Source organism: Colius striatus, chromosome 28 (assembly GCF_028858725.1).
Source record: "Colius striatus isolate bColStr4 chromosome 28, bColStr4.1.hap1, whole genome shotgun sequence".
NCBI lineage: Eukaryota > Metazoa > Chordata > Aves > Coliiformes > Coliidae > Colius > Colius striatus.
The window spans coordinates 779,617-805,149 of record NC_084786.1 but is presented as its reverse complement, the minus strand read 5'-3'; the positions used below and the strand labels follow the sequence as shown (position 1 = coordinate 805,149).

Sequence of the window (25,533 nt, the reverse complement as noted above, 5' to 3'; positions counted from 1 at the left end):
TCCTGTCAGACACTGCTCAGAGAGTGCTGTTAACTGTGGGGGTAACAGCATGTCACAGGGCTGTGGACTCTGGAACCTAAGAGTGGAGGCCCTGCAGAGTAGGGCTCTGGGGCATCTCCCTCCCCTCTGGCTGACAGATTTCCCTTCCTCTCCCAGACAAGCAGCTCTTCAATGAGATGTTCTGGGCCATGCAGGATGTGACCAACCACTTCCAGCAGCTCATGAAGCAGTTCCAGAAGGAAGGTGGGACCCAGGACCCTGGGACATCTGCTGAGCTCCTCCCAATCCCCACCCTGCCCTCTGACCTCACTCTAACTCCCTTTTCCCCTTCCTCTTGCAGTGTTTTGCCCCAATACCTGTGGTGAGTAGAGGAGCTGGGGGGGCTGGAGGTGGCAGTTTGAGGGGGTCCTGGACCTGTCCCTACGTTGTGACCCGACACACACACTCCTGTGGCCCCCCAGGAAAGATGGAGGTGATGTGGATCGAATGCAGCTCGTGCAACGTCACCCTTTACGTCTGCAGCCGGACGGTGCATTGCGGGGGTGAGTGGGGCTGTTGGGGTCAGTGGGGAGAGGGGGGCTGCCGGCTTTGGGGGGTAGGGATAGAGATGAAGGGTTCCTGGAGAGGACAGATGGAAGTCTAAGGGGTCTCAGGGGTATAAGTCAAGGAGAAAGGGGGGTCCTGGGGGGGTGTAATTTGGGAAGAGGGGTCCTAGGAGGACAATCTGAGGGGTCCCAGGGCAATAACATGGGAATGAGGGGCCCAGAGGGGGCAATTCGAGGAAGAAGGATCCTGGGGTGGTGATTTGTAGAGCTCTCGGGGACAGGAAGGCAGTTTGGGGTCCCTGGGTAGGATCCACGTGTGTGAAATAGGGGGGTTCTCATCGCACTCCCCCCACCCCGCTGCAGAGCGGCGTCTGTGGGTGGAGGAGGGGAAGGAGCTGCGTCTGGACTGCGGCCTGGCCTGGCACGAGCTGGCCCACGGCACCAAGAGCTACTGGTTCTACCGGCTGCGGGGCCACACGGAGGGTCCCCCCCAGCCCCAGGAGCAGCTCCAGGCCGAGAGCTCCGAGCCGGTGCTGGTGCAGAAGGGGGTGACGGCAGCGGCGGGGGGACGGTACCGCTGCGAGATGCGGGACGCGCGGGGGGACGTCGCCTCCGAGCTCGTCTTTGACGTCGTGGGTGAGGGCACACGCACACATCCCCCGCCCCAGTTCCCACAGGGGGATCCCGCTGAGCCCTCACCCCGCTCTGTGTCCTTTCCCCCCGCTCCTGCCTGCAGTGACCCGCTCGTCCGCGCGCTCCCACCCGGCCCCGGCCCCGCCGGCCTCTGGCCCCGCTGCGGGGGGGGTCCCGGTGCCCACCATCATCATCGCCAGCTGCAGCAGCGTCGTCGTGGTGGCCATCGTGGTCATGGGCTTGTGGTGAGGCTGTGGGAGGGGGCTGCGTGATGCCGTGCCCACAGGGGGATGGAGCTTTAGTGCTAAGCTCTGCCCCCTGCCCTCCCCACAGCCTCTGCCAACGGATGCGCCGCAGCGCCCAGGGCCAGCAGAACCCTGAGCTCCCCTGAGACCCCCACAACCTCCCGGACCCACAGGACACCCAGGACCTCCAGGTAGCCCAGGATCCCACAGGACCTCCAGGACTCCCAGGACCCCACACCCTCCCCCTGCTATTAAAGTAGACACAGACTCCGTTTCCCCACGCTCTGCCTCAGTTTCTCACACAATGTGGAAGGGCCCACGAGGGGCTGAGGGGGTGGGGGGAGTTTATTGACCTTCTGCCTGTGGTGGGACCTGAGGACGGCTGAGAGCTGGGGGTCAGAGACACCGGGGGGACACGGGCCAAGGGACAGCAGAGGGGCATGGGGGGAAGGGAGGGATGGAGGGAACACAGAGTGGGAAGGGGGGAGAAATGAGGATGGGGGAGGGGATGGGGGAATACGGGGGTGTTAGGGGACCAAGAGCCTGAGGCTGGGACATGGAGGGACACAGGTCACCAGTGTGTCTGAAGTGCAGCACAGGCTGTCTCCTGTCACTATTTGCCAACAGGCATGTTCCCATGTTTAATTCTTCTCCAGATATTGCCATCTTTTCCCTCATAATAGTGTTGTAAGGAACTTGTAGTTAACTCCATGTAACACAACCAAGATAGCAATCAAGTAAACAATCCAAGGGCGTAGTGGGCGATTTTCCTGCCTCAAAGGGCGATTTTCCTGCCTCAAAGGGATTTTTCCCCCTCAGATGAACTCACTTTTCCTCAAAGCGTCGATTTTCACCCAAAAAAGTAGGTTTTTTTCCCCTCAAAAAGGCACTTTTCCCACCTCAAAAAGGCACTTTTCCTGTCTCTAGAGGATTTCCCCCCCCTCAGGTGAACTTAATTTGCCTCAAAGCAGTGATTTTTACCCTAAACCAGAGTTTTTTCCCCTCAAAATGTGACTTTCCCCCACATAAAGTGGCTTTTCCCCTCACACAAAGCCTGGGATCAACTGAATTTGCCTCAGAGCAGTGATTTCCACCCCAGAAAAGCAGTTTATCCCTTCAGAATTGCACTTTTCCCTCTTTACAGGGACTTTTCTCCCCTCAGATGAACTCAGTTTGCCTCAAAGCAGCGATGTCCCCCCTAAAAAAAGCATTTTTCCCCCTCAGGCGCTTTTCCTTCCTCAAAGGGATTTTTCCCCCCTGAAATGAACTTAATTTGCCTCAAGGCAGTGATTGTTAACCCAAAACAGATTTTTTTCCCCTCAAAAGGTGACATTCCCCCACACAAAGTGGATTTTTCCCTCACAGAAAGCCTTGGATCAACTTAATTTGCCTCAAAAGCAGCGATTTTCCCCCAATAAAGCTGTTTTTCCCCTCAGAAAGGCGCTTTTCCCACTTCAAAGGGATTTTTCCCTCCTCAGATGAGTCTAATTTGCCTCGAGGCAGCGATTTTCACCCCAAAAATCAGTTTCCCCCCTCAGAAAGGCACTTTTCCTGACTCAAAGGGACTTTTCACCCCTCAGATGAACTTAATTTGCCTCAAAGCAGTGATTTTTACCCTAAAACAGAGTTTTTTCCCCTCAAAATGTGACTTTCCCTCACGTAAAGTGGCTTTTTCCTTCATATAAAGCCTCGGATCAACTTCATTTGCCACAAAGCAGTGATTTCCACCCCAAAAAAGAAGTTTTTCCCCTAAGGCGCTTTTCCCACCTTAAAGGGACTTTTCTCCCCTCAGATGAACTCAATTTGCTTCAAAGCAGTGATTTCCACCCCAAAAAAGCAGCTTTTCCCCTCAGAAAGGCAATTTTCCCTCTTTAGAGGGACTTTTCTCCCCTCAGATGAATTCAGTTTGCCTCAAAGCAGCGATTTCCCCCCTAAAAAAAGCATTTTTCCCCCTCAGAAAGGCGCTGTTCCTTCCTCACAGTGATTTGTCTCACATCCACTTGTCTCCACACGTGTCTTTGTAGGCTTGTTTTGTCTGAAGGGACAGAGGCAAGGAACCACAGTGAACAGAGGCCCAGACCCATCGCTGCCTGGCTGACAGCTTTGTCACTGCCAGCTTGGCCCAGGTGTGGGCTGGCAAGTCAGAGGCCCTGTGTCCCACTACGAGTCCCTGGAGATAGAGTCTCAAAAGCACAGAAGACAGACCTCATGAACTGAAACCAGAGCTCTACGTTCTGCACAAAGCACCTGTGAGGAAACGAGGCCGTGGCTGCCACTTGGATCTGACCCAGCCAAGGAGCAAGTCTCTGTGGCAGCTCACAAAGCTCTGAGTTGTTGTTTTCTCTTTTCTACTCCAAAAGCTACGAGTATTTCCAAGCAGATTTCAACATCTACACGGAAGAGTCAAAGAACACACCAATTCAGAAGCCAGCCCCTAAGAAAGCCTTCATTGCTCTCTCCCATTCAGGACAGACTGAAAGAGGAGGAGGACGAGCTCTCTCCTCCCCTTGGGCATCCTGAGCTACTGCTTTAAACATGACTGACCAGAAACAGGGAGCACTGGGTCATTTTTGACAACGGAGCTTTATTAGCAAAGCAACTTCATCCATGAAAATACAGAGCAAGGCTAGTCGTGTTCACACTGAGGATAACTAAAGTGTTTCCAACCATAGGAAATGGTTTTCCTCAGCCAAGGGGGTCTTTTCCTCCGTCACCTCCAGCAGGGGTGCGCGTGGGCTGCAGCGCAACGATGGTGCTGACCACAGGGCATCCTACAGGGACCGCAGGGAAAAAACACTGACACAGGAACAGAAAGGATTGTGCAGGGCACCCGTGTTTTCTTTCTAAGCTGCTCAGGCGAGACTGAAAAAGCCCAGATGCAGCCAAGAGAGATTCAGGGGACAGGGTGGACACTGAGCGACACCCAAAAGCCCCCAGCCCCAGGTTTCTCACACTTTTCAGAGGTTCCATGGCAGCCTGTCTGCCAACAAACGTCTGCCTTCATCCTACTCTTGGTGTAGGAGCTCTCCTCATTCGTATGCATTCAGTCTGCTCAGCCTAGACTGAAAAAAGGCTGCCCTGGGACCAACATCTTCATCAACCACCTGGATAAGGGGACCGAGGGACCCTCAGCAAGTTCCCTGCTGGCACCAAACTGGGAGCACTGGCTGATTGCCCAGAGGCTGTGCTGCCATTCAGCGGGATTTTAACCAGCTGGAGAGTTGGGCAGAGAGGAACCTCCTGAGGTTCAGCAAGGACAAGGGCAGAGTCCTGCATCTGGGAAGGAACAACCTCCTGCACCAGGACAGGCTGGGGGTTGAACTGCTGAAGAGCAGCTCCAGGAGAAGTACCTGGGAGTGCTGGCTGAAAATAAACTGAACATGAGCCAGCAACGTGCCGTCGTGAGCAAGAAGCCAATGGCATTCTTGGGGCATGAGGAAGAGTGTGGGCAGCAGGGTGAGGGAGGTTCTTCTCCCCCTCTGCTCTGCCCTGGTGAGGCCTCATCTGGAGTTCTGTGTCCAGTTCTGGGCTCCCCAGCTGGAGGGACAGAGAACTGCCAGAAAGACGCCAGTGCAGGGCCACAGAGACTGGATCAGGGGACTGGAGCATGCTTCATATGAGGAAAGGCTGCAGGACCTGGGGCTGTTTAGTCTGGAGAAGAGGAGACTGAAGGCAGACCTTATTAACATTTACAAATATCTAAAGGGTGAGTGTCAGGGGGTTGGGACATCCCTTTTCTCTGTTGTAGCTAGCAACAGGACAAGGGGTGATGGGATGAAACTGGAACACAAACAGTTCCATTGAAACACAAGAAAGAACTCTTTTACTGAGAGGTGAGGGAGCCCTGGCACAGGCTGCCCAGGGAGGCTGTGGAGGCTCCTTCCTTGGAGGGCTTCAAGGCCCACCTAGACACGTTCCTGTGTGACCTGATCTAGGTGGGAGCTGCTTCTGCAGGGGGTTGGACTGGATGATCTCTAAAGGTCCCTTCCAACCCCACCATTCTCTGATTCTATTCTATGATTCTATGAAATCTCTGAAGTCTAGTACCTGGTTCGGGCATTAAAGTTTTCCCACTTGGGAAGCCTGCTTCCCTTTTCCTTGCAGGTGATATTTAGAACATAGACAGTTGCTTTTTGAAAGTAAAATCATCAAAAAAAAAACCCCAGAGAAACAGCTGGGTGATTTCCCTTCCCCAGGGCTGGCCACTGGACAAGGTGCTGGTCGGCAGCACTCTCAGGGTGCAGGGCTGGGCCCAGGACAGGCCTTTTGCAGGCACCACACTTCTGGAGGCTCCTGCTAATGCAGCTCCTGGGCACTGCTCAGGGAATGAGGGCACTTGTCCATAATTGCTGGCTTTGGTCCCTCCCCATCGGTTCTGGCTCCCTGCCCTCATCTTTCACCTCCTCCCTCTCTGTCTTTACCCCACCACTGTTTTTTCTTTCTCTTTCTCTGTAGGACTCCTTGTCTGTATTTTCTAACCCCTCCTTGTCTGTCCTACATCCTGTTGCTATTTTTTCTCCTCTCCTGCTCCCTGTCCTTTGCCTTTTCCTGTCACCATGTTGTGATTCCTGGCCTTATTTTCCCTCTCTCCCCCACAGCCTGTCCCCACTTTCCTGCTCATCTTGCTCAGCTGGCTGGAGCTTCTCTCTTCTCTCCAGGCCTCCATCCTGCTCGCCATCCCCTTTTAGCTCTTCCTCTGACTCTCTCAGCCCATCGCTGTTCCACCCTCCTGTTCCTCCTTCTGCTGATCCACATCCCTCTGTTCCTCACTCTCTCTGGATGCTTTCCCTTCCTTCTTTTCTCTGTCCCTGCCTTCTGTCCCTGTCTCTCCCTTTCTCTCTCCTTTCCCTTGTCTCTCTGTCCTAATCCCTGTCCCATTTCTCTGTCACTCCACTGTCCTGCTGCCTTTTCTGTCTCTCTGTCCCCCACTCCCTCTCCCTGCCTGTGTCTGTGTATCCCCCCATCCTCCTTTCTGCCCTTCCAATCCTCTCTCTCTGTCCCTCTCTGCTGCTGCTTGTTGCTCTTTTTCCTCCTGCACTCCCTGTCTCCTTAAGCTCCATCCCTTTCCTGCTCTGTCCCTCTGCCCTGCTCCTCCCCCATATTTTCCTCCTCCTCCTCCTTTGGCTCCTCCTGGGGCTGGGCCTGTGCAGCCCTGGGGAGGCGGCCATGGGGCTGCAGGGTCAGGGGGGCCTGGCCAGGGGCTGGTGTCCCTGCAGGGTCAGGCAGCAGGAAGGAGGCCCCGGGGCGTGTGGGAGCTGTAGGCCTGGGGCACTGGCTGTTGGCTCCTGGGCCATGTGGGAGCTGTAGCCCTGGGCAGGGGCTGCCAGCCGTCCCTGTTCATTGCTGGGCCAGCCAAGGGCACTGAGGGCTCATTTCCCCGCCCAGCAGCACTGTCTGTGCCTCAGTGTGTCTGTGCTCTCTGTGGGGCACTGACACAGCACACAGATCCCAGCCAGAGCTGCTGTGGCCTGAGCCAGAGGCTCCCTCAGCGCCCAGCCCCGGGGCAGCCAATGGCAGCGCAGCAGGCGGGCACAGCCCTGATTGACGTGTGAGCGGCGGCCAATCAGAGGCGGCGGCGCCTCAGGGAGGGCGGGCCCAGGCAGGGCAGTGACAGCCTCGCAGCCAATCAGAGGCGGCGGCGCCTCAGGGAGGGCGGGACCAGGCAGGGCAGTGACAGCCCCGCAGCCAATCAGAGGCGGCGGCGCCTCAGGGAGGGCGGGACCAGGCAGGGCAGTGACAGCCCCGCAGCCAATCAGAGGCGGCGGCGCCTCAGGGGGGGCGGGACCAGGCAGGGCAGTGACAGCCCCGCAGCCAATCAGAGGCGGCGGCGCCTCAGGGCGGGCTCTGGCCCCTCCCGCCCTGTGCTGCAAAGCCCCTGAGCCACAGGCAGAGGCAGAGGCAGGGCCAGAGAGACGGGAGCTGCTGGACACAGGCCCTGAGGGGCCGAGTGCTGAGGGGCCGGCACATGGCTGTGGGCAGCAGAGGCTGCGGCCCTGCAGAGGAGAAGGCTGAGCTCAGGGGCCCTTCTCAGCGCTGAGGGCTCCCTGCAGGGCGGGGGGCGAGAGGCTGGGGCCGGTGTGTGCTGTGTGGTGGGCAGGGACGGGACACGGGGTGCCGGGCACACGCTGACACAGGGGCGGCCACCCAAGGCCCTCCCTGGGTACCCCCAGGCACTGCCCATGTGCAGCCTGGGGTGTGAGGGGACGCGGCACGCAGCGGCCGCACGGGCACAGAGACACACAAGGGCAGCATCTGCCCAGCTGCTGCTTGTGCCCTCCAAGGGGAGGCCTTGGCAGCTCAAAAGGAGGGGGTTTACCCAACAAGGTGTGTTAGAAAGCTAAAACGAGGCTTTGGATGCTGATAACTGAGGTTGAGACCGGAGAATGAGGGGTTGAAAGCTGAAAAGGAACAGGTTAAAGCTAAAAAGAAGAACTTGGGCCACAAAGTGAGACTTTGGAACCAAAAATTGGAGGACTGTGCTCCAAGCAATAAGGTTAGAAAAGGCAAAAAGGAGGCTTTGGAAGCTAAACATGAGCATCTGAGCCACAAAACGAGCCTTTTGAGGTTAAAATTGATTCTTTGGAAGCAAAGAAATGAGGGTTTGTGCACAAAAATGAGACTTTGAAAAGAAAGGTGATGGTTTGGACCTAGAAGAGGAGGAGTTGAAATCTAATCCCAAGGTTTGGAAGGTGAAAACTGGGCTTTGGAAGAAAATTAGGGTTTGGGTCACCAAGTGAGGTTTGAAAGATTTACATGATGGCCTAGGCCTCAAAATAAGGCATTGGAAGCTAAAAAGGAGGGTTTGGGCCCCCAGAGGAGGGTTTGGAAGCAAAACCTCTCGCTTTGGATGGTGAAAATGAGGATTTGTTCCCAAAAGTACCACTTTGGAAGCTAAAAAAGAGGGTTTGGATGCAAACCAGGAGGTCTTGGGCCCCAGACCGAGGACTGAGACAGCCAAGTTGTACCTTCCCAGCCCTTTAGGTGTGGGAGCTGCCCTCAGTCGTGTGCAGTTCGTCTGCTCAGCCCAGATGAACAAATGCAGGGTGCAGGCCAGAGAGATGGGGTGGGCACTGAGGCACACAAGGAAGAACCCAGCCGCAGCTTTCCTACCTCTGTCATAGAACCATGGAATTGTTGTGGTTGGAAAAGGCCTCTCAGATGATGGAGTCCAAGCCCTCACCTCACACTGCCAGGCCCATCGCTGAACCACATCCCTCAGCACTTCATCTACGCGACTTGTGAATATCTCCAGGGGTGGGGACTGCACCAGCTCCCTGGGCAGCCCGTCCCAGTGCTTCACAACCCTCTGAGTGACAAACTTCTTCCTGATGTCCAATCTGAACCTGCCCTGGCGCAGCTTAAACCCATTTCCTCGTGTTCTGTTACTCAGTACAGGAGAGAAGAGCTCGACCCCCACCTCACTACAACCCCCTTCAGGCAGCTGTAGAGAGTGATCCTGTCTCCTCTCAGCCTCCTCTGGGCTCAACATCCCCATCTCCCTGAGCCTCTCCTCATCAGACCTGTTCTCATGACCCTTCCCCAGCTTTGCTGTGACTCTGACACCCAGCTGAACCCACGGTGCAGTTGCTGGCAGCAACAGGTTCCCCAGGTGCTGGTGGGCTGCTGGGGATGGACACAGCGTCTGCCAAAGCTCGTGCAGATGTTGAGGCTGCGAATAGTGCAGCAGGAGATGAGAGAAGTGACTGTGCAGAGGGATTTCTGAGCTTCCCCAGCCAGCCCTTGGCACAACCAGCTCTGAGCCAGAGGCGTCCCTGTGGGGGCAGAGAGGTGCAGAGAGGTGCAGCCGTCGGCTGCTCTCAGGAGTCAGAGGCAGCCTGAGCTGGAACCTTCCCTGATGGATTCACAATGGTGTCTTCCCCAACAGCCCCCTTTCTTAAGCCATTTTTACAATCTCTTTCTCTTCCAGGTGGGGCTGGAGTGACTCTGGTCACAGAGACCTTCATCTGGATTGCTGTGTAATGCTCTCACTTTGCTTTTAAAGGTGTGGGGTGAGGAGAATGCAGAGCACATGCTCAGTGAGGGCTGGTGGCACCTTGGAGCTGGGTGGGCTTTGGGATGGAGCTGTGTTTCGGTGCTATAACGAGAGTCTAATGAGCAAAGTTCACCCAAAACCCAGCGTTTTTTCAGACAATGACAGACTGTTGGCCCAGGTGTCAAATGAATTGCAGATGTTGCAGAAGCCTCAGAGCACAGAAGCGTCATTCAGCCAGAAATCTGCAGGAACACATTTGTAAGTGTTTGGTGTCTGAAATATTGGCGTTAGGAACTTGTTCCCTTGTGGCAGCACAAGCTTCAGGACATTGCTGATCTTGGAGAGTCACAAGAAGCCATCACTGCAGCACATCTCACTCCTGTTGTTATCTGGCAAGAACAGAACTTATCTTGGGCAAATCAGAGTGAGGGAAATGAATCAGAAACTGCTCAAGTCTGTCCTGTGGTTTGGCCAAACAAAGGTGAAAAACACTGTGAGGAAGACTCAGATCTTCATCCTCAATGGCCCCTGAGGCCATGCTAAAGAGATTTGAGGGAGCTGTGGCCTGGGCAGACTGAGGCAGGACAATGGGGGGAACTCATGCAGAAGTGCAATGAACATGCAGATCTAGTCTGGGACATGTGGAAAGTTTTGCTCTAAGCAGGGCACACACTTGGTGGAGCCATCCCCTGTGTGCCCAGCGCTGCCAGAAAGAATCCCTACTTGACAGTCACATTGGCTATTTAGTCCTGATTGGTACTTTCCTGGCATCACAGACATACAGCTTGTGAGTTCCACAGTACCCTGCAGCTCCCTTCTTCTGCAAGAGCTCACAGGGCTGCCCACGCAGTCTCTGCTCTGTCCCAGCCTCCGTGCTGGTGTCCCAGGGAGCCACTGTGGAGCGGATTTCTTGCTCCCCAGCTGCCTCCTCCCTGCAGCCCTGCTCAGTGTCAGACTTTTGCTGACAGTGTGAACAGTGCTGTGCCTTTAGTAGAAGTTGAAGTTCTAAATTATTGCCAGGAATGATTCCAGAGGCCATCCCAGGGGAGGGGGAGCGCTGTGGCCATCACCAAGGGAGAGGGAGAACGCTGTGCGCTGCTGATGTCACACAGAGGCTGTTCCAGACCCCACCCGGCGTTTGTGACCTCACCTGGCCAGAGGCTATAAAGCCTCCCAGCGGGTCAGCCAGAGCCAGTTGGGCTGAGCTGCCCTCGGGAGGACTCAGCTCCTCCTTTGGCTACTCGCCTTCCTGATTGCTTACAGCCATTTCTCATTTGCTACCCACTTCTCAACTTCCATCCTCTTCCAAAGGTAAGGATGCCCTAAACTCTCAGGACAGGGAAGAGGATGTAGACAGGGATGACAGGAGAGGCTGCTCTGCACCTCCCAGTCCATTTCGATGCTGAGCTCTTCCACCTGCAGAGCCTGGCCAAGGCTATGGGTAGTGTTGCTGTCTGGTGATTCTTCGGTTGACCTCAAGATGAGGCTTTGGAAGCTAAAAGCAATGCTTTGGGCCCAAACATGAGGGTTTAGAGCACAGAGCTGGTAGAGCAGAGCTGTGAATGGAAGGAGCAGCCGGAAATCTGCTCCTAGCAATAGCTCAAGCTATTCCTGTTCCCTTGCCTGGGACTACAGCTTGGCTGCAGCTTGTGGTTTTGGTGTGGTGCTTTAGCCCTGGCTGGGTGCCAGGTGCCCACCAAGTCGCTCTATCCCTCCCCCTCCTCAGCTGGACAGGGGAGAGAGAAATAAAACAAGAGGTTTGTGAGGCAAGGTAAGGACAGGGAGACCCCTCAGCAATTAATGTCTGGGGCAAAACAGACTCAGCGTGGTGAGAAAAGTTTTGATTTATGAATGAACCATTCAAAGTGATCAGGGAGAGGAGATCTCCTCCTCTGGAGGTCTTCAAAAGCCACCTGGACATGTTCATAGAATCATAGAATCACAGAATGGTGGGGGCTGGAAGGGACCTTTAGAGACTATGGAGTGCAACCCCACTGCTTTGACAGCCAGTGTGTGTCTGTGGGAAATGTTCCACCACCAGTGTGTGAGTGTGTGTGTAAAGGTTTGATCCTTGAGCCTTTAATGATTCCAGAGGCCATCCCAGGGGAGGGGCAGCGTTGTGGTGGTCACCAAGGGAGACAGAGAATGTTGGGTTGTGCCGATGTCACACAGGGGCTCTTCCAGACCCCACCCGGCGTTTGTGACCTCACCTGGCCAGGGACTATAAAGCCTCCCAGCGGGACAGCCAGAGCCAGTTGGGCTGAGCTGCCCTCGAGAGGAGTCAGCTCCTTCTTTGGCTACTTGCCTTCCTGATTGCTTACAGCCATTTCTCGTTTGCTTCCCACTTCTCAACTTCCATCCTCTTCCAAAGGTAAGGATGACCCAAACTCTCAGGACAGGGAAAAGGATGTAGACAGGGATGACAGGAGAGGCTGCTCTGCACCTCCCAGTCCATTTCGATGCTGAGCCCTTCTACCTGCAGAGCCTGGCCAAGGCTATGGGTAGTGTTGCTGTCTGGTGATTCTTCTGTGGGCCTCAAGATGACGCTTTGGAAGCTAAAAGCAATGCTTTGGGCCAAAACATGAGGGTGTAGAGCACAGAGCAATAGCTCAAGCTCTTGCTGTTCCCTTCCCTGGGACGACTTGACCATGCTGTCTGTTTCTCCTGCTAGATGCTGCTGTGGCTCTTTGCAATGGCTCTTTGCTTGGCCAGCGTGATCCCCTACGCCGTGCCTGGAGCGCTGGCACTGCTGGGCTGCTGGTGGCTCTACTCCCACAGCAAAGAGCAGCCCAGAGATGGTGCTGAAGCGGCAGCAGCTGCTGAGGAAGCGCAGCAGAGAGGAGGGACAGAGGAGGAATCATCGCCCCAAAGGGAAGCCTGTGTCCCTCAGGAGCTGCCTGTATCATCAGCCGAGGAATGCCCAGGGACCAACCTTCAGGATGTGTCAGCAGCAACAGCTGAGCCCAGCACTGCTGAGGGTGACACGGCAGGAGCAGAGACAGGAGGATGTGCAGAGGAGAGCGGCGTCCCTGCTGCTGTTTCTGTCCCCGTGCAGAGCACAGTGTCCCGGCAGCGCTGCAGCCAGCCCCGCACAGGGCTCAGGCTCAGGCGCCGACGCAGAGCAGCGCCAGCAGCGCCGGCAGCGCCAGCAGCGCGTGTGGGAGCCGGGCAGGAGCCGAGCAGTGCCCAGAGCGCTCCCGGGGAAGCGGCCACAGGCGCTGAGGAAGCGCAGGAGGAACGAGGGCTAGAGGAGGAATCCCGGCCCGAAGCAGCAGCCGCCGTCCCTGCTGGCTGTTGTGCCCTCCCGCTTCCTGAGAGCACAGTGTCCCAGGCAGGGCTGAGGCTGAGCTGCCAACCCAGCCCCGCGGCCGGCAGCAGCGCCGGCAGCGCCAGCAGCGTGTGCGGGACCCCGCCGGAGCCGAGCCGTGCCCAGAGCGCTGCTGCGCTGCCGCCATCCCCGCAGGCAGAGCCCCGGGCTGCGAGCGGGGCCGTTGCCGGCTGTGGCACACGCAGCCCCTTCCCCGCCACTCAGCACACGGCTGCCAGGAGGTTTGCTGGCGGCTGGATGCCGGCGGGCAGCGAAGTGGAGCACGCGCCAGGTAAGGGCTGCTCGGCCCCGTTGGGCTCTTTGGCTCTTGGCTTCCAGATCCTAGATGGTGTGTGCTGGGGAAGGGCTCACTGGGTGTGAAGGGCTGCTGCTCGACTCGGGCCTCCTATGGTGGCATTCCCAGAGCTGGGCTGGGTGGTCCCCAGGCATCAAGGGAAGCTTTCAGTGGACTCTGTGTGATGGGACTTGACCCTTTCTGACATCCTGGGGATCCTGAGGCAGGAGCATCCCAACAGAATGCGGAGCAAGTGCTCAGTGGCATCTCTCTGCCAAAGGATCTCTTCTCCTGGGCTGGTGTGTGGGAGCTGCGTTGCGTGGGCTGTCTGAATGCTGACATGGTGCCTTTCTGGCAGGTTTCAGTGCGACTCACATGGACTTGGAGGACACAGACAGTCTCCAGGGGCAGACAGTGAGTCGCCAGAACCGGCGCCGAAAGAAAAAGTCCAATGTCCTTGTGTGGGAAATAGAGGTGCCCAAGGTAAGCAGCCACTGTCCTGCTCGTGCCTCCTGCCCTGCCCTACACAGCCATCTCCTGCTTCTTCCATCTCAGGCCAACCCAGGGAGATTCAGAACCAGCCAACGAGGGTTTCAGCGTTTAGTTGTCAGGGCTACACCCTGGGATGGTTGCTGGAGTCCTTTTTCTCCATCACTTTCCACCCTGATCTGTCAGGGTGATGCTCTGAAAGCCTTCAGCAGGCTTTGAGTTCACAGTCCCTGAGAGCAGGGGATAAATTGTGGTGCTTTCCACTGTGCAGGAGGGTCATGTTCCAGCTGCCTGTCCAAACCCACCCTGCAAATGAGCTGCAGGAACCAGGAAGATGGGCAAAAGAAGCCCCAGGGCACAGTGGTGTTTGATCTACATTTCTCTCCTTGACTCTTGCTTTCTCTTTGCTATCAAGGATACAGTCAGACACATGATTGGCAAACAGGGACAGTTTATTAACAGCTTGAGGAGAGAGTCTGGGGCCACAATTTCTCTCTCAGCGCTCCCTGACGTTGATGACTATGAAGTCTGTCAAATCAAAGGTAAGAGGAATACCTCTGTGTTCAGAGTCCAAGATGTAGCTTGGGGGCCTTGAATTAGAAATGGATTCAGTGGCTTGGCAAGGCCACAGCTTTTACCCAAGTGTTCTGCTCAGGGCTGTTCCAGGAGACGGATGTGGCAAGTGGCCTGGGCCTGGGCACGTGCAGCCTCTCTTGTAGGGCTGGGAATGCATTTGAGCAGCTTTGGCTGCTGCAGCTGAACCAGCCCCTTTTGCAAGATCCCTTTTGGCTTGAAGCAGCAGATAGGGGATGCTTGTCAGCATCTTGACTGGGAAGGATGTTGGAGCAATTGGGGCTGAGAAGTATCTGCCAGCCAATTGGGTCCCTGCTGCAGGCCAAAGCCATTCCAAGTGGGGCCTGGGGCTCTGAGCTGCTCACGGTGGTTGGATATCAGTGTCTGTGGCCAATCTGTGGGATTTTTGCCTTCCAGGCCTCTCCCATCAAGTGGACAGAGCGCTGAGCCTGATTGGCGGGAGGTTCCAGCACCTGTGTCTGGACAACAAACACTGTGCTCGTTTCTGCTGGCAAAAGGTTATGTTCTAGAAGGATGTGGGAAGGGGTGCAGCATGGGCAGCTGCCCCAGGCTGGCCAGCAGGTGTTGGATCCCATCCTGACATGGTGCCCAGCACATGTGTGCAGTTGTGTCGGGTCCCGGCTGATGAGCAACGGCGTCACTCACCATCCCCTTTGTACATCCCCTCGTGCATTGTTAGAACTGTTTCTCCTTCCCTTGTTCCTTGTTGTTGTTCTATTAAACTGTTCTGATTGCAACCTCTGGGAGCTTTTGATGTTTCCCCTTGTGTCTGGTTCCAGCAGTGAGCCAGCAGCCTCCTGGCTCTTTGTCCCTGGCTGAGCAAAACCAGGACATCTACCCTGTCCCTCCCCCTGCTCCAGTGACACGTCCTTCTGTCCTTAGGGCTGCAAAGTCCCAGCTGCCTCCATCACTCTCTGCAGAGAAAAGCAAGAGCAGAAAGTCTTGCCAAGCCCAGCTGTAGTTTCCCTTGGCTGTATCCTACAACTCTGTCCATGTGCTACAAAATAAAGCCCAACACTGGACAAGTCAAACACTGGCAACAAGGGAAACTTGACAGAAGCTTTTGGCTCCCAACTGCCCTGTGTAGGGAGCCCTGGTTTGGGGCTGTCCTGGTTGGGGCTGGGCTAGGGTTAACTTGCATAAGACACTTGGAAGGGGAACAGCCTGTGCAGCTGACCCAGGCCAGCCAACGGCTTTTCCAGCCCATCCTGACGTCATGCCCAGGAGAGAGGTGAGGAGCTGCTGGAGGGGCACGTTGAGTTCTATCCTTGTGTGAGCTGACACGGGCAGCACGCAGCAACAGCCACAGAGCCACGGATCAACTGCCAAGAGTCAAGTTACTCTCGGGAGCTTTCAGCAGCTCAGACAAATGATCACCTTCCGGATCGTGCTCTGCTGCTGACGGCCCTGTCTCCTGGGATCTTTCCAGTGTACTGGAGTGTTTCAGAGTCAGTGGCCCTTGCAGTGCATTATTGCCACTTGTTTTGGCAGCTTGATCCTCTGGAGCAGCCCCAGCATCAGGGACCCATTCTGCACAGGTGAGACACTGGGGTAAATGTTATCTTATTTAAACCTTTTATGCTACTTCTGACGTCTCCAATTGAGTGTGCTCCTCCTCATTTTGGAAGTCTCTCTCATATCTGGGGCTGTGTCACAAAGACAGAAGCCAGCTGAGCAGCTGCTTCTGGTTTTTCAGGGTCCAGGTGAGTGTGTTTGCTGGCAGTGGCTTTGAGCCGCTCCATGAAGGCAGACAGGAATCCATTTGCTGCTTCTTTCACTTCATAGACTTGGAATCAAACGTTTGCTTTTGGCACAGTGTGTTTTCTGCCAACTAGTGCCCATCTCTGATATCTTCTTGAAAGCCTTTGGGGTCCTGGCTGGTTGGGATCCCACCCTGGCTTTGCAGCAGGAACATTTTGATGGATGGATTCCTGCCGGTCCCCATCAGCGTGTGTTCCTTCCACCTGGCTGGAGCAGGATGGAACACCATGTTGTTCAGCACCATCTGGCAATGGCTCTAGAAGGGGATACAACCTTGGCACACACACTGGTTGTGGAACATTTCCCACAGGCACACACTGGCTGTCAAACAGTGCAGAGAGCAGAGGGGAGGGTGCTGCAGAGAGCGGCTCTGCAGGCGCCTTCAGTCACATCTCTCACAGTTGCTGCAGCTCCAATTCTCTCTTGAGGACTCTGTGTTCATTCTTGACCATCTCTTTATGGTGGTTACAGGATCAATTATTCCATTACATTTCTTGAGGGTTTCCTGTGAGGTTTCATCCCTCCTTTGAGTGCTGGACAGCCTTCTGACACATCAAACTAGCACTAGGTCACAGCTAATCAGCTTCTCCTGGCTGGCTGTTCCACCTGGGGGCAACTGATTTGCTTTCAGTGGTTTAAAATTGCTGGCAGGAGAGATTTCTTTAAGCTTCCCCTTGGGACTGCTGCACTCCTATTGCAGCCAAATGCCAGCCGTTAAACAGGCAAAAGGCAATGTGGCAGCAATCAAACCCCGCTGTGTTGCAGCTTCTCCTCGGGTGTCAGAGGGGCTGGGGGTGGCTGGGCTGAGATTCTCAGGGATGTCCCATTCAGTGTTTCACTTGGGTTGTTTTTACAATATCCACCAAAAATCAATCCCTACACCAAGGCAATTAGCAAGATGCTGAGACAATGACCATCATCCAGTGAAGAGAAAACGAACTGTCAGAGCCAGGTGACCACAACCCAGCAGGGACTGAACCCCCACATTGAAATGAGATTCTGTCTCTTACCTGAATAACCAGACAGGGACACAGACCCCTATGAACCAAATCTGGGACAAGACCTTAACCAGGTGACCAAATGGGGATTTGAACCCCATCCCTAACAAATATTCAAAAGCAGCAACTAATGCCAAAGGCCTGGAAGCCTGTGAGCAAGCTGACAGCCCGGGAGCAGTGCACACAGCCCACTTCAATATAAGAACAATGTCTTTCCCTGTGAGGTGAGGGAGCCCTGGCCCAGGCTGCCCAGGGAGGGTGTGGAGGCTCCTTCCTTGGAGGGCTTCAAGACCCGCCCTGGAAATGTTCCTGTGTGACCTGATCTAGGTGGGAGCTGCTGCTGCAGGGGGGTTGGGCTGGATGATCTCTACAGGTCCCTTCCAACCCCACCGTTCTGTGATTCTATGTGCAGAGCACTGGGCGATGGGGCCTGGGAGCAGTGGGGTAAAAATGGAGCAACTGCCGCAGCGATTCCTGACCCGGGAGGGCTCCGGGAGCCCTGCGAGCTGCTGCCACCCCTCTCTGGGGCTGGACTCGCTCCCCCTTCCCGCGGCACCGCATCGAGCGGCGTTTACACACGAACAGCACGAAGGAAGCGCCGGGGGGGGGATTGGAGCAGGACACGAAGTTTTGGGGTGACCGAACGGCCCCCAGGAGCGCGAGCGGCAGCGCGAGCAGGGTACGAGCGCAAGCTCCGCGCGGGGCACGCTGGGAAGCCGAGGCCCCCCCACTCCGCCGCACGACGCCTCCCGCCGGGCGCCGCCGCACAACTACAACTCCCGTCAGGCACCGCGGCTCCCGCCCGCGGCTTTGGGCGGCAGCGAGGCGCTGGGGGTGATGGGAAATGGAGGCTGCGGGGCCAGAACGAGCCTCCGCACCTCGTTCTTCATCGGCTCAGCCCGTTCCTGCCGCGTTCCTTCCTACGACACACGACTCGCATCACACGTTACTTTCCCGCAAGGTTCAGTCTCCTTGAGGCAGTTTTAGGGTCTGGATCCCAGTTTTTAGGCTTAAACCCCTGGTTTTAGGGTCTAACTCCTCATTTTTGGGGCCTAATGTCTAGTTTTTAGGGTCTAAATCCTTGTTTTGAGGTCTATACGACCTGGTTTTAGGTCTAAATCCTCGTTTCTGGTGTCTAAACTCACAGTTTAAGGGTCTAGATCCTCGTTTTTATGACTAAACCCCTCGATTTAGGGTCTAAATCCTTGTTTTGGGGGTCTAAACAAGCAGTTTTAGGATCGAAATCCTTCTTTTCAGTATAAACCTCCTGTTTTAGGGTCTAGATCCTAATTTTAATGGCAAAACCCATACTTTTAGGATCTAAATTCTCTGTTTTGGTCTCATTTTTTGTCTAAACCCAGAGTTTTAGCATCTAAATCCTTGTTTTTAGGGTCTAAACCCCCTGTTTTAGGGTCTAAATCTTCATTTTTGGGGTCTTAAGTCTAGATATTAGGGTCTAAATACTCATTTTTGGGATCTAAACCTCCAGTTTTAGGGTCTAAAAGCTAATTTTTGGGTCTAACCCCAAACATTTAGGGTCTAAATCAACTTTTTTGTGTCTAAGCTCCCGGTTTACGGGTATAAATCCTCATTTTTTGGTCCTATAGTCTAGCTTTTAGGGTCTAAATCCTCATTTTAGGTCCATACCACCTGGGTTTGGGTCTAAATCCTCGATTTTGGGGTCTAAACCCTCAGTTTTAGCTCCTAATCCCCTTTTTTGGTGTCTAAACTCCCAGTTTTAGGGTCTGTATCCTTGTTTTTAGGATTAAACCCCTGGTTTTAGGACCTAAATTCTCATTTCAGGGTCTAAACCCCCAATTTTTTAGTCTAAATGCTTGTTTTGAGGTTTATACCACCTGATTTTCAGTCTAAATCCCAGAGCATCTCCTGACAGCCCAGGACATCCTCTCCTGGGGTCACAGCATCTCCTGATGGCCCAGGACATCCCCTCCTGGGGCCAGAGCATCCCCTCCTGGGGCCAGAGCATCTCCTCCTGGGGCCAGAGCATCTCCTGATGGCCCAGGACATCCCCTCCTGGGGCCAGAGCATTTCCTGATGGCCCAGGACATCTCCTCCTTGGGCCAGAGCATCCCCTCCTGGGGCCAGAGCATCTCCTGATGGCCCAGGACATCCCCTCCTGGGGCCAGAGCATCTCCTCCTGGGGCCAGAGCATTTCCTGATGGCCCAGGACATCCCCTCCTGGGGCCAGAGCATCCCCTCCTGGGGCCAGAGCATCTCCTCCTGGGGCCAGAGCATTTCCTGATGGCCCAGGACATCTCCTCCTTGGGCCAGAGCATCTCCTCCTGGGGCCAGAGCATCTCCTGATGGCCCAGGACATCCCCTCCTGGGGCCAGAGCATCTCCTCCTGGGGCCAGAGCATTTCCTGATGGCCCAGGACATCCCCTCCTGGGGCCAGAGCATCTCCTCCTGGGGCCAGAGCATCTCCTGATTGCCCAGGACATCCCCTCCTGGGGCCAGAGCATCTCCTGATGGCCCAGGACATCCCCTCCTGGGGCCAGAGCATCTCCTGATGGCCCAGGACATCCCTTCCTGGGGCCAAAGCATCTCCTGGCCCTGGGTGTTGTCCCTTGCCACGACCAAACCCACCCTTGGGCTCCTCTCCTCACACTCCTGAGGCTTTTTTATGGCTGCCAAGACCCATTTACTGAGTTTTCTCTCTCCTTCCCAGGACATCAGAGGCACCTTGAGCAGGTACAAGGCTCCCTCAGCTTCTCCAGGCTGGGGGGAGGGAGGTTGGACCCTCGTGTTCCTCAACAGAACCTTCACAGAACCTCACCCAGAAGCCAAACATTTGGGCTTCCTCGGGGCAGGGTGGGCACAGAAGGTCTCCTGGTGTGTTTCTCTCCACCAAGATGAATCTTTGCCTCCTTCTGTCCTTCTCCAGGCTGGAGGAGGAACATTTCCAGCAGCCTCAGTCGCCTCTTCCAGAGCTGGAGGAGAAAATCAGTCACTTGAGTGGGAAAAACGATGCTCTGGAGGGAACCCTGAGGAGCTTCCGAGGTACCGGGGGGGGGAAGGGGCTGGTTTTGAGTCACTTGGAGAGTAAATTGCTGGGTGTTTGGGGGTTATAGGTGTGGTTTCAGTTGGGCAGAACCCACCTGCCCGTGCTGATGTGAGTCTGTGTCTCCTCTCCTCCCCCCATTTCAGACACCCTGATGTTCCAGCTGCCTGAGAAGGGTGAGTAAATCCTCACCTCCCCAGGGCTGGGGGCATGGGAAGGGCTGAGGGAAGGCTCAGCCCACCCTGGTGATGGGCCATGGGTTGGAGGGTCACCTGGGGAAGATGCCAAAGCAGGTTCCTCTTGATCTGGGGGGGGCACAGGAACGTGTCCAGGAGGGTTTGGGAACCTCCAGAGGAGCCTCCACATCTCCCCTGTCTCTCTGGAGCTGGGGAGCCCCGAATGACCCCCCCCAGGACCTGTCCAGTCCCTCCCTCTCAGCCTGGTGATGGGGCTGAGGATGCTGCAGCAGGCAGAGCCCTGGGGAAGGGGGTTGCTTTCCCTCTTTCACTCTTCTCCTCCCCCTTTTGCAGTGAGGGTGACGTTGGATCCCATCACGTCCCACCCTCAGCTCGTGGTGTCAGCAGATGGGAGCAGCGTGAGGTGGGAAGAAGCTGAGCAGGACCCACCTGAGTGGTTTGGGGTCGACCCCCATGTCCTGGCCCATGAAGGAATCACCTCAGGGAGATGCTGCTGGGATGTGGAGGTGACCCCCAAATGCTCCTGGGCTCTGGGGGTGGCGAAGGAGTCCCTGAGGAGGGGGGAAGAGGCCACCACCAGCCCTGAGCTGGAGCTTTGGTCCATGGGGCTCTGTGAGGGTCAGTTTTGGGCTCTCACTTCCCTGGAGCGTGTCCCCCTGCCCGACACCCGGGTGCCCAGGAGGGTTTGTGTCTCCCTGGACTATGACAAGGGTCAGGTGGCTTTTTTTGATGCTGATGAGAGGGTTTTGATCTTCACTTTCCCAGCAGCTTCCTTCAAAGGGGAAACTCTCCATCCCTGGTTCCTGGTCTGGGGTGAGGGTTCCCACATCACCTTGTGCCCCTGAACCTTCTCCTTCCTGACCCCAGCAGGAGCTTCATCCTCCTCCCATCCCCCATCCCAGCACTTCAGAGGACTTGCTGCCCTCCTAAATTCCTCACTGGCCCTTCTGGCTTCTCTTTTCCCCACCCTCAGAGAAGCCCAAAGGGTGTGACATCAAATCTGGGGAGGCAGCAGGGGCTGGGAAATGAAGCCACATCTGCCCCAACCCACCTCCTCCTCCTCCTCCTCCTCCTCCTCCTCTTCCTCCTGCCTTGGTGGTGTTTAGATGAAGTAAAAGAGGTTTCCACGTGCCACAGTGTCGTTCTCTGCCTGGTTCTTTGATGGGGCAGGGAGGGGGAAACAGGGTTTTGTGGTGGCACAAAGCCTGAGGTTGCACCCAGAAAGGTCCCACGAGCCCCAGGGACCTCCCTGGAAGAAAAATGAGGAGAAATGGGAGAAAATCACAGGTTTTACTGTTAATGATGGAGAGGGAAGGGGCTGCAAGGCTGGCAGTGGGAGGAGGAGGAGTGAGGAAAAGGGTCGAGGCAGCTTTGCCACGGGTGGACTTCCCATCATCCAGCCTCAGGATGAACATCCAAAGCCTTCAGGAGCTCTGTCTGGGCCAGAGCTGCCTCGTTTTGAGGTGAAACCGTCTGCTCTTGGGCAACTGCACCCACAGGGAAGGGGAAAGGAGGTAAAGTCATGGGGAGTGATGGGTTCTGGTGGGGAAAGGGGGAGGTGAGAGGCACAAAAGCCCAAGAGAGGACGTGGGGGGGCTGAGAGGGGGTGTGAAAGGGTGTGAAAATGGGGTGGGAAACGCTGCTTTTGGTGCTTTTGGTCAGGGTCTGAGCCTGAGGTGGGATTTGGCCCCCACCACCCAGAGCCAGGGCTGGACCCTCACCCCAGTGAAGGCAGAAGAGGAACATGAGCTCCCCCTCCTCTGCATCACAAAAGGCCACAGACCCCCCAGCATAGTCCAGGTGGACACTGACCCTGCCTGGAACCCACCTCAGGGGCACCATGAGCCATGTAGGAACCTCTGCAGATAAGGCAGGAGAATCTGCTTTTAACCCACCCCAAAATGCCCCAAATTGCCCCAAAAAGGTGCAGAACAGGGGCCATGAGCTCATGTAGGAACCTCTGCAGATAAAGCAGGAGAATCTGCTTTTACCCACCTCAAAATGCCCCAAATTGCCCCAAAATAGGGGCCACGAGCCATGTAGGAACCTCTGCAGATGAGGCAGCATAAACCCGCTTTGAACCCTCCCCAAAACACCCGAAAATCACCCCAAAAAGGTGCAGAACAGGGGTCATGAGCTCATGTAGGAACCTCTGCAGATGAGGCAGCAGAAACCTGCTTTGAACCCTCCCCAAAATACCCCAAATTGCCCCAAAATAGGGGCCACGAGCCATGTAGGAACCTCTGCAGATGAGGTAGCAGAAACCTGCTTTGAACCCTCCCCAAAACACCCTAAAATCACCCCAAAAAGGTGCAGAACAGGGGTCATGAGCTCATGTAGGAACCTCTGCAGATGAGGCAGCATAAACCTGCTTTGAACCCTACCCAAAATACCCCAAATTGCCCCAAAAAGATGCAGAACAGGGGCCATGAGCTCATGTAGGAACCTCTGTAGATGAGGCAGCAGAAACCTGCTTTGAACCCTCCCCAAAACACCCCAAAATCACCCCAAAAAGGCACAGAACAGGGGCCATGAGCTCATGTAGGAACCTCTGCAGATGAGGCATCATAAACCTGCTTTGAACCTTCCCCAGAATATCCCAAATTACCCCAAAATAGTGGCCATGAGCTCATGTAGGATCCTCTGCAGATAAAGCAGGAGAATCTGCTTTTAACCCACCCCAAAATGCCCCAAAATAGGGGCCACGAGCCATGTAGGAACCTCTGCAGATGAGGGAGCAGAAACCTGCTTTGAACTCTCCCCAAAACACCCTAAAATCACCCCAAAAAGGTGCAGAACAGGGGCCATGAGCTCATGTAGGAACCTCTGCAGATGAGGCAGCAGAAACCTGCTTTGAACCCTTCCCTGCACAGCCCCACACAGCCCAACACAGCCACATCACTTCACAGGCATCACACAGTCACAGGATCATTCCAGTGGAAGAGCCCTTTCAGCTCTTGGGGTGCAGCCTCTGTCCCAGCCCCATCACCCACCAGCCCATTTCCCTCCATGCAACACCCACCCGGCTCTGAAACCCCTCCAGGGATGGTGACTCCAGCAGCTCCATGGGCAGCTGTTCCAAAGCCTGACAGCCCTGTCAGCAAAGAAATTCCTCCTCACATCCAGCCTGAACCTCCCCTGGTGCAACCTGAGGCTGTTTCCTCTTGTTCTGTCTATTGTTACCAGGCAGAACACTGACTCCCACCTCGCTACAGCTTCAAGTAGTTGTAGAGAGCGAGAAGGTCTCCCCTGACCCTTCTTTTCTCCAGGCTAAACAGTCCCAGACCCCTCAGCTATTCCTCATCTGAGATGTGCTCCAAATCCTTTCCTGGCTTGGTAGCTGCCTCTGGGTCCTCTCCAGCACCTCAGTGTCCTTCTGGCCCTGAACTGGGCACAGTATTGGAGGTGCAGCCTCACCAAAGCCGAGTCCAGGGCACTGATCAGCTCCCTGCTCCTGCTGACAGCACTGTTCCTGATCCAGGCCAGGATGCCCTTGGCCTTCTTGCCCATCCTGGATGACTGAACACATCCAGCTGGGAAGCTGAAGCTCATTAGTGATGTTGTGTGTTTTTCACAGCTAAGGGAGCATCAGAAAGAGATGCCCTTTGACTGTGGGTCTGTTCATTTGTCAAGTTTTCTTCTCAGAGAGACCTGGAGCATGTCTTAACCCAGCCTGCTTTCATGAGAGTTGGCTTACCTGATGCACTGAGGGCAAGAGAGTTGGGAAACATCCAAGGAGGAGAAATTGTCCTCAAAAGACTCGTGACCATGAAAGGGAAAAAGGAGTGGGGAGTTAATTCCCCAAGTGCCCATCAAGGACTCCTGTAAGCCCCCCGCTGCATGCACAGGGATGCTGTCATGGTTTGACATGATGCCATTGCTGGTTGGGGGGAAGGGGCTCCTATAAGTAGTTGCCTGGAACTCTCCCCAGCTCTGAGCCAGACCCACTGCTGGGGCTGAGCCAATGAGACGCCTCCACCATCACTCTTTAAGAAGCCAGAAGAGGAGGCTTCTTCCTCTTCCTTCTTGTTCTGTCCCTTCTTTTCTGGCTGCTGGTGGAGCAAGTAGTGGGAAGAGTGAGAGGAACAACCATGTGGACTCCAAGGTGAGTGAGGAAAGAGGAGGTGTGCTGGAGCAGAGACTGCCCTGCATTGTATGCAGAGCTCTGGTGAAGCTGAGATGTGTTGGCATTTTGTTAAAGACGCCACATCAGCGGCAGAGACTCATTTTGCTAAAGATCCCGTGCCAAGGGCCGTGACTCCCTTTGTTACAGAGCCCACGCCAGGGGCAGTGATTGTGGCCAGAGCAGACCCTGTCCCAAGGGAGGGACCCAATATTCCCAGGAGCTGTAACTGTGGGGAGGAACCCAGGACAAAGCAGCTCATTAAACCTGTGCCCAGAAGAGGCCGTGTCCCGAGGGAGGGACCCTGTGTCTGCAGAAACCACAACCGTGGTGAAGAATCCACGCCAGAGATATTCCCTGAGGACTGTGTCCCGTGTGAGGGACCCTGTATGGGCAGAAGATGAAAGAGGACTCTGTTTTCCCTTTGTACTTGGGCTCATGGGGAATGGAATGTGGACAAATCAAGGGGAGATGAACTGAAGGGTTCGAAGGAACGTGAAGCAGAAGGCTGTGCTGCCATTCACCAGCATCTCAACCACTTGGAGAGTTGGGCAGAGAGGAGCCTCAGGACGGTCACCAAGGGCAGAGTCCTGCAGCTGGGGAGGAACAAGCCCATCACAGGTCAGGCTGGGGGTGACCTGCTGGAGAGCAGCTCCAGGAGACAGACCTGGCAGTGCTGGGTGACAATAAACTGACCATGGGGGATAGAGTGGTGTGGTGGGCACCTGGCATCCAGCCAAGGTCCAACTACCAGCCAGGTCAAGGGAGGCTCTGCTCCCCCTGAGCCTTGCCATAGCTGGAGAGGCCTCATCTGGAGTCCTGTGTCCAGTTCTGGGCTCCCCAGCTCCAGAGGGACAGGGAACTGCTGCAGAGAGGCCAGTGCAGGGCCACCAAGATGATCAGGGCACTGGAGCATCTTCCTGCTGAGGAAGGGCTGCAGGACCTGGGGCTATTTAGTCTGGAGGAGCCTGAGGGGGGATCTTATTGACATTTATAAGTATATAAATAGTGGGTGTCAGGAGGTTGGGGCAGCATTTTTTTGTGTTGTACCCAGTGCCAGGACAAGGGGTGATGGAAAGAAGTTGGGACCCAAAAATTCCATGAAACATAAGGAGAAACTGTTCCAGTGTGAGATGAGGCAGCCCTGGCCCAGGCTGCCCAGGGAGGGTGTGGAGGCTCCTTCCTTGGAGAAGACCCACCTGGACATGTTCCTGTAGCCCCTGATCCAGGGGAAGCTGCTTCTGCAGGTAGATTGCACTGGATTGGCTCTACAGGTCCCTCCCAACCCCTGCCATGCTGTGATTCTCCTCTGGGGCTGGGCTGGGCTGGGA

General features: G+C 55.5%; 1 protein-coding gene across 1 annotated transcript; it reads left to right on the top strand.

Annotated features, from left to right (window-relative positions):
* The first annotated feature begins 336 nt into the window (after nt 1-336).
* On the top strand, nt 337-1,667 carry LOC133628088 (izumo sperm-egg fusion protein 1-like). Its single transcript, XM_062015988.1, has 5 exons — nt 337-361; nt 462-542; nt 909-1,181; nt 1,282-1,423; nt 1,512-1,667. Exons 2-5 carry the CDS (start codon nt 467-469, stop codon nt 1,567-1,569), a joined length of 549 nt encoding a protein of 182 aa, XP_061871972.1. The 5' UTR covers nt 337-361; nt 462-466; the 3' UTR covers nt 1,570-1,667.
* The last annotated feature ends 23,866 nt before the right edge of the window (nt 1,668-25,533 follow it).

What these genes read in the sequence shown, in the direction of transcription:
- LOC133628088 (XM_062015988.1), top strand. Translation starts at nt 467, where the DNA reads ATGGAGGTGATGTGGATCGAATGCAGCTCGTGCAACGTCACCCTTTAC. An exon ending in GCTCGTCTTTGACGTCGTGG is followed by an intron (nt 1,182 to 1,281) that starts GTGAGGGCACAC and finishes TCCTGCCTGCAG; the next exon opens with TGACCCGCTCGTCCGCGCGC. An exon ending in ATCGTGGTCATGGGCTTGTG is followed by an intron (nt 1,424 to 1,511) that starts GTGAGGCTGTGG and finishes CCCTCCCCACAG; the next exon opens with CCTCTGCCAACGGATGCGCC.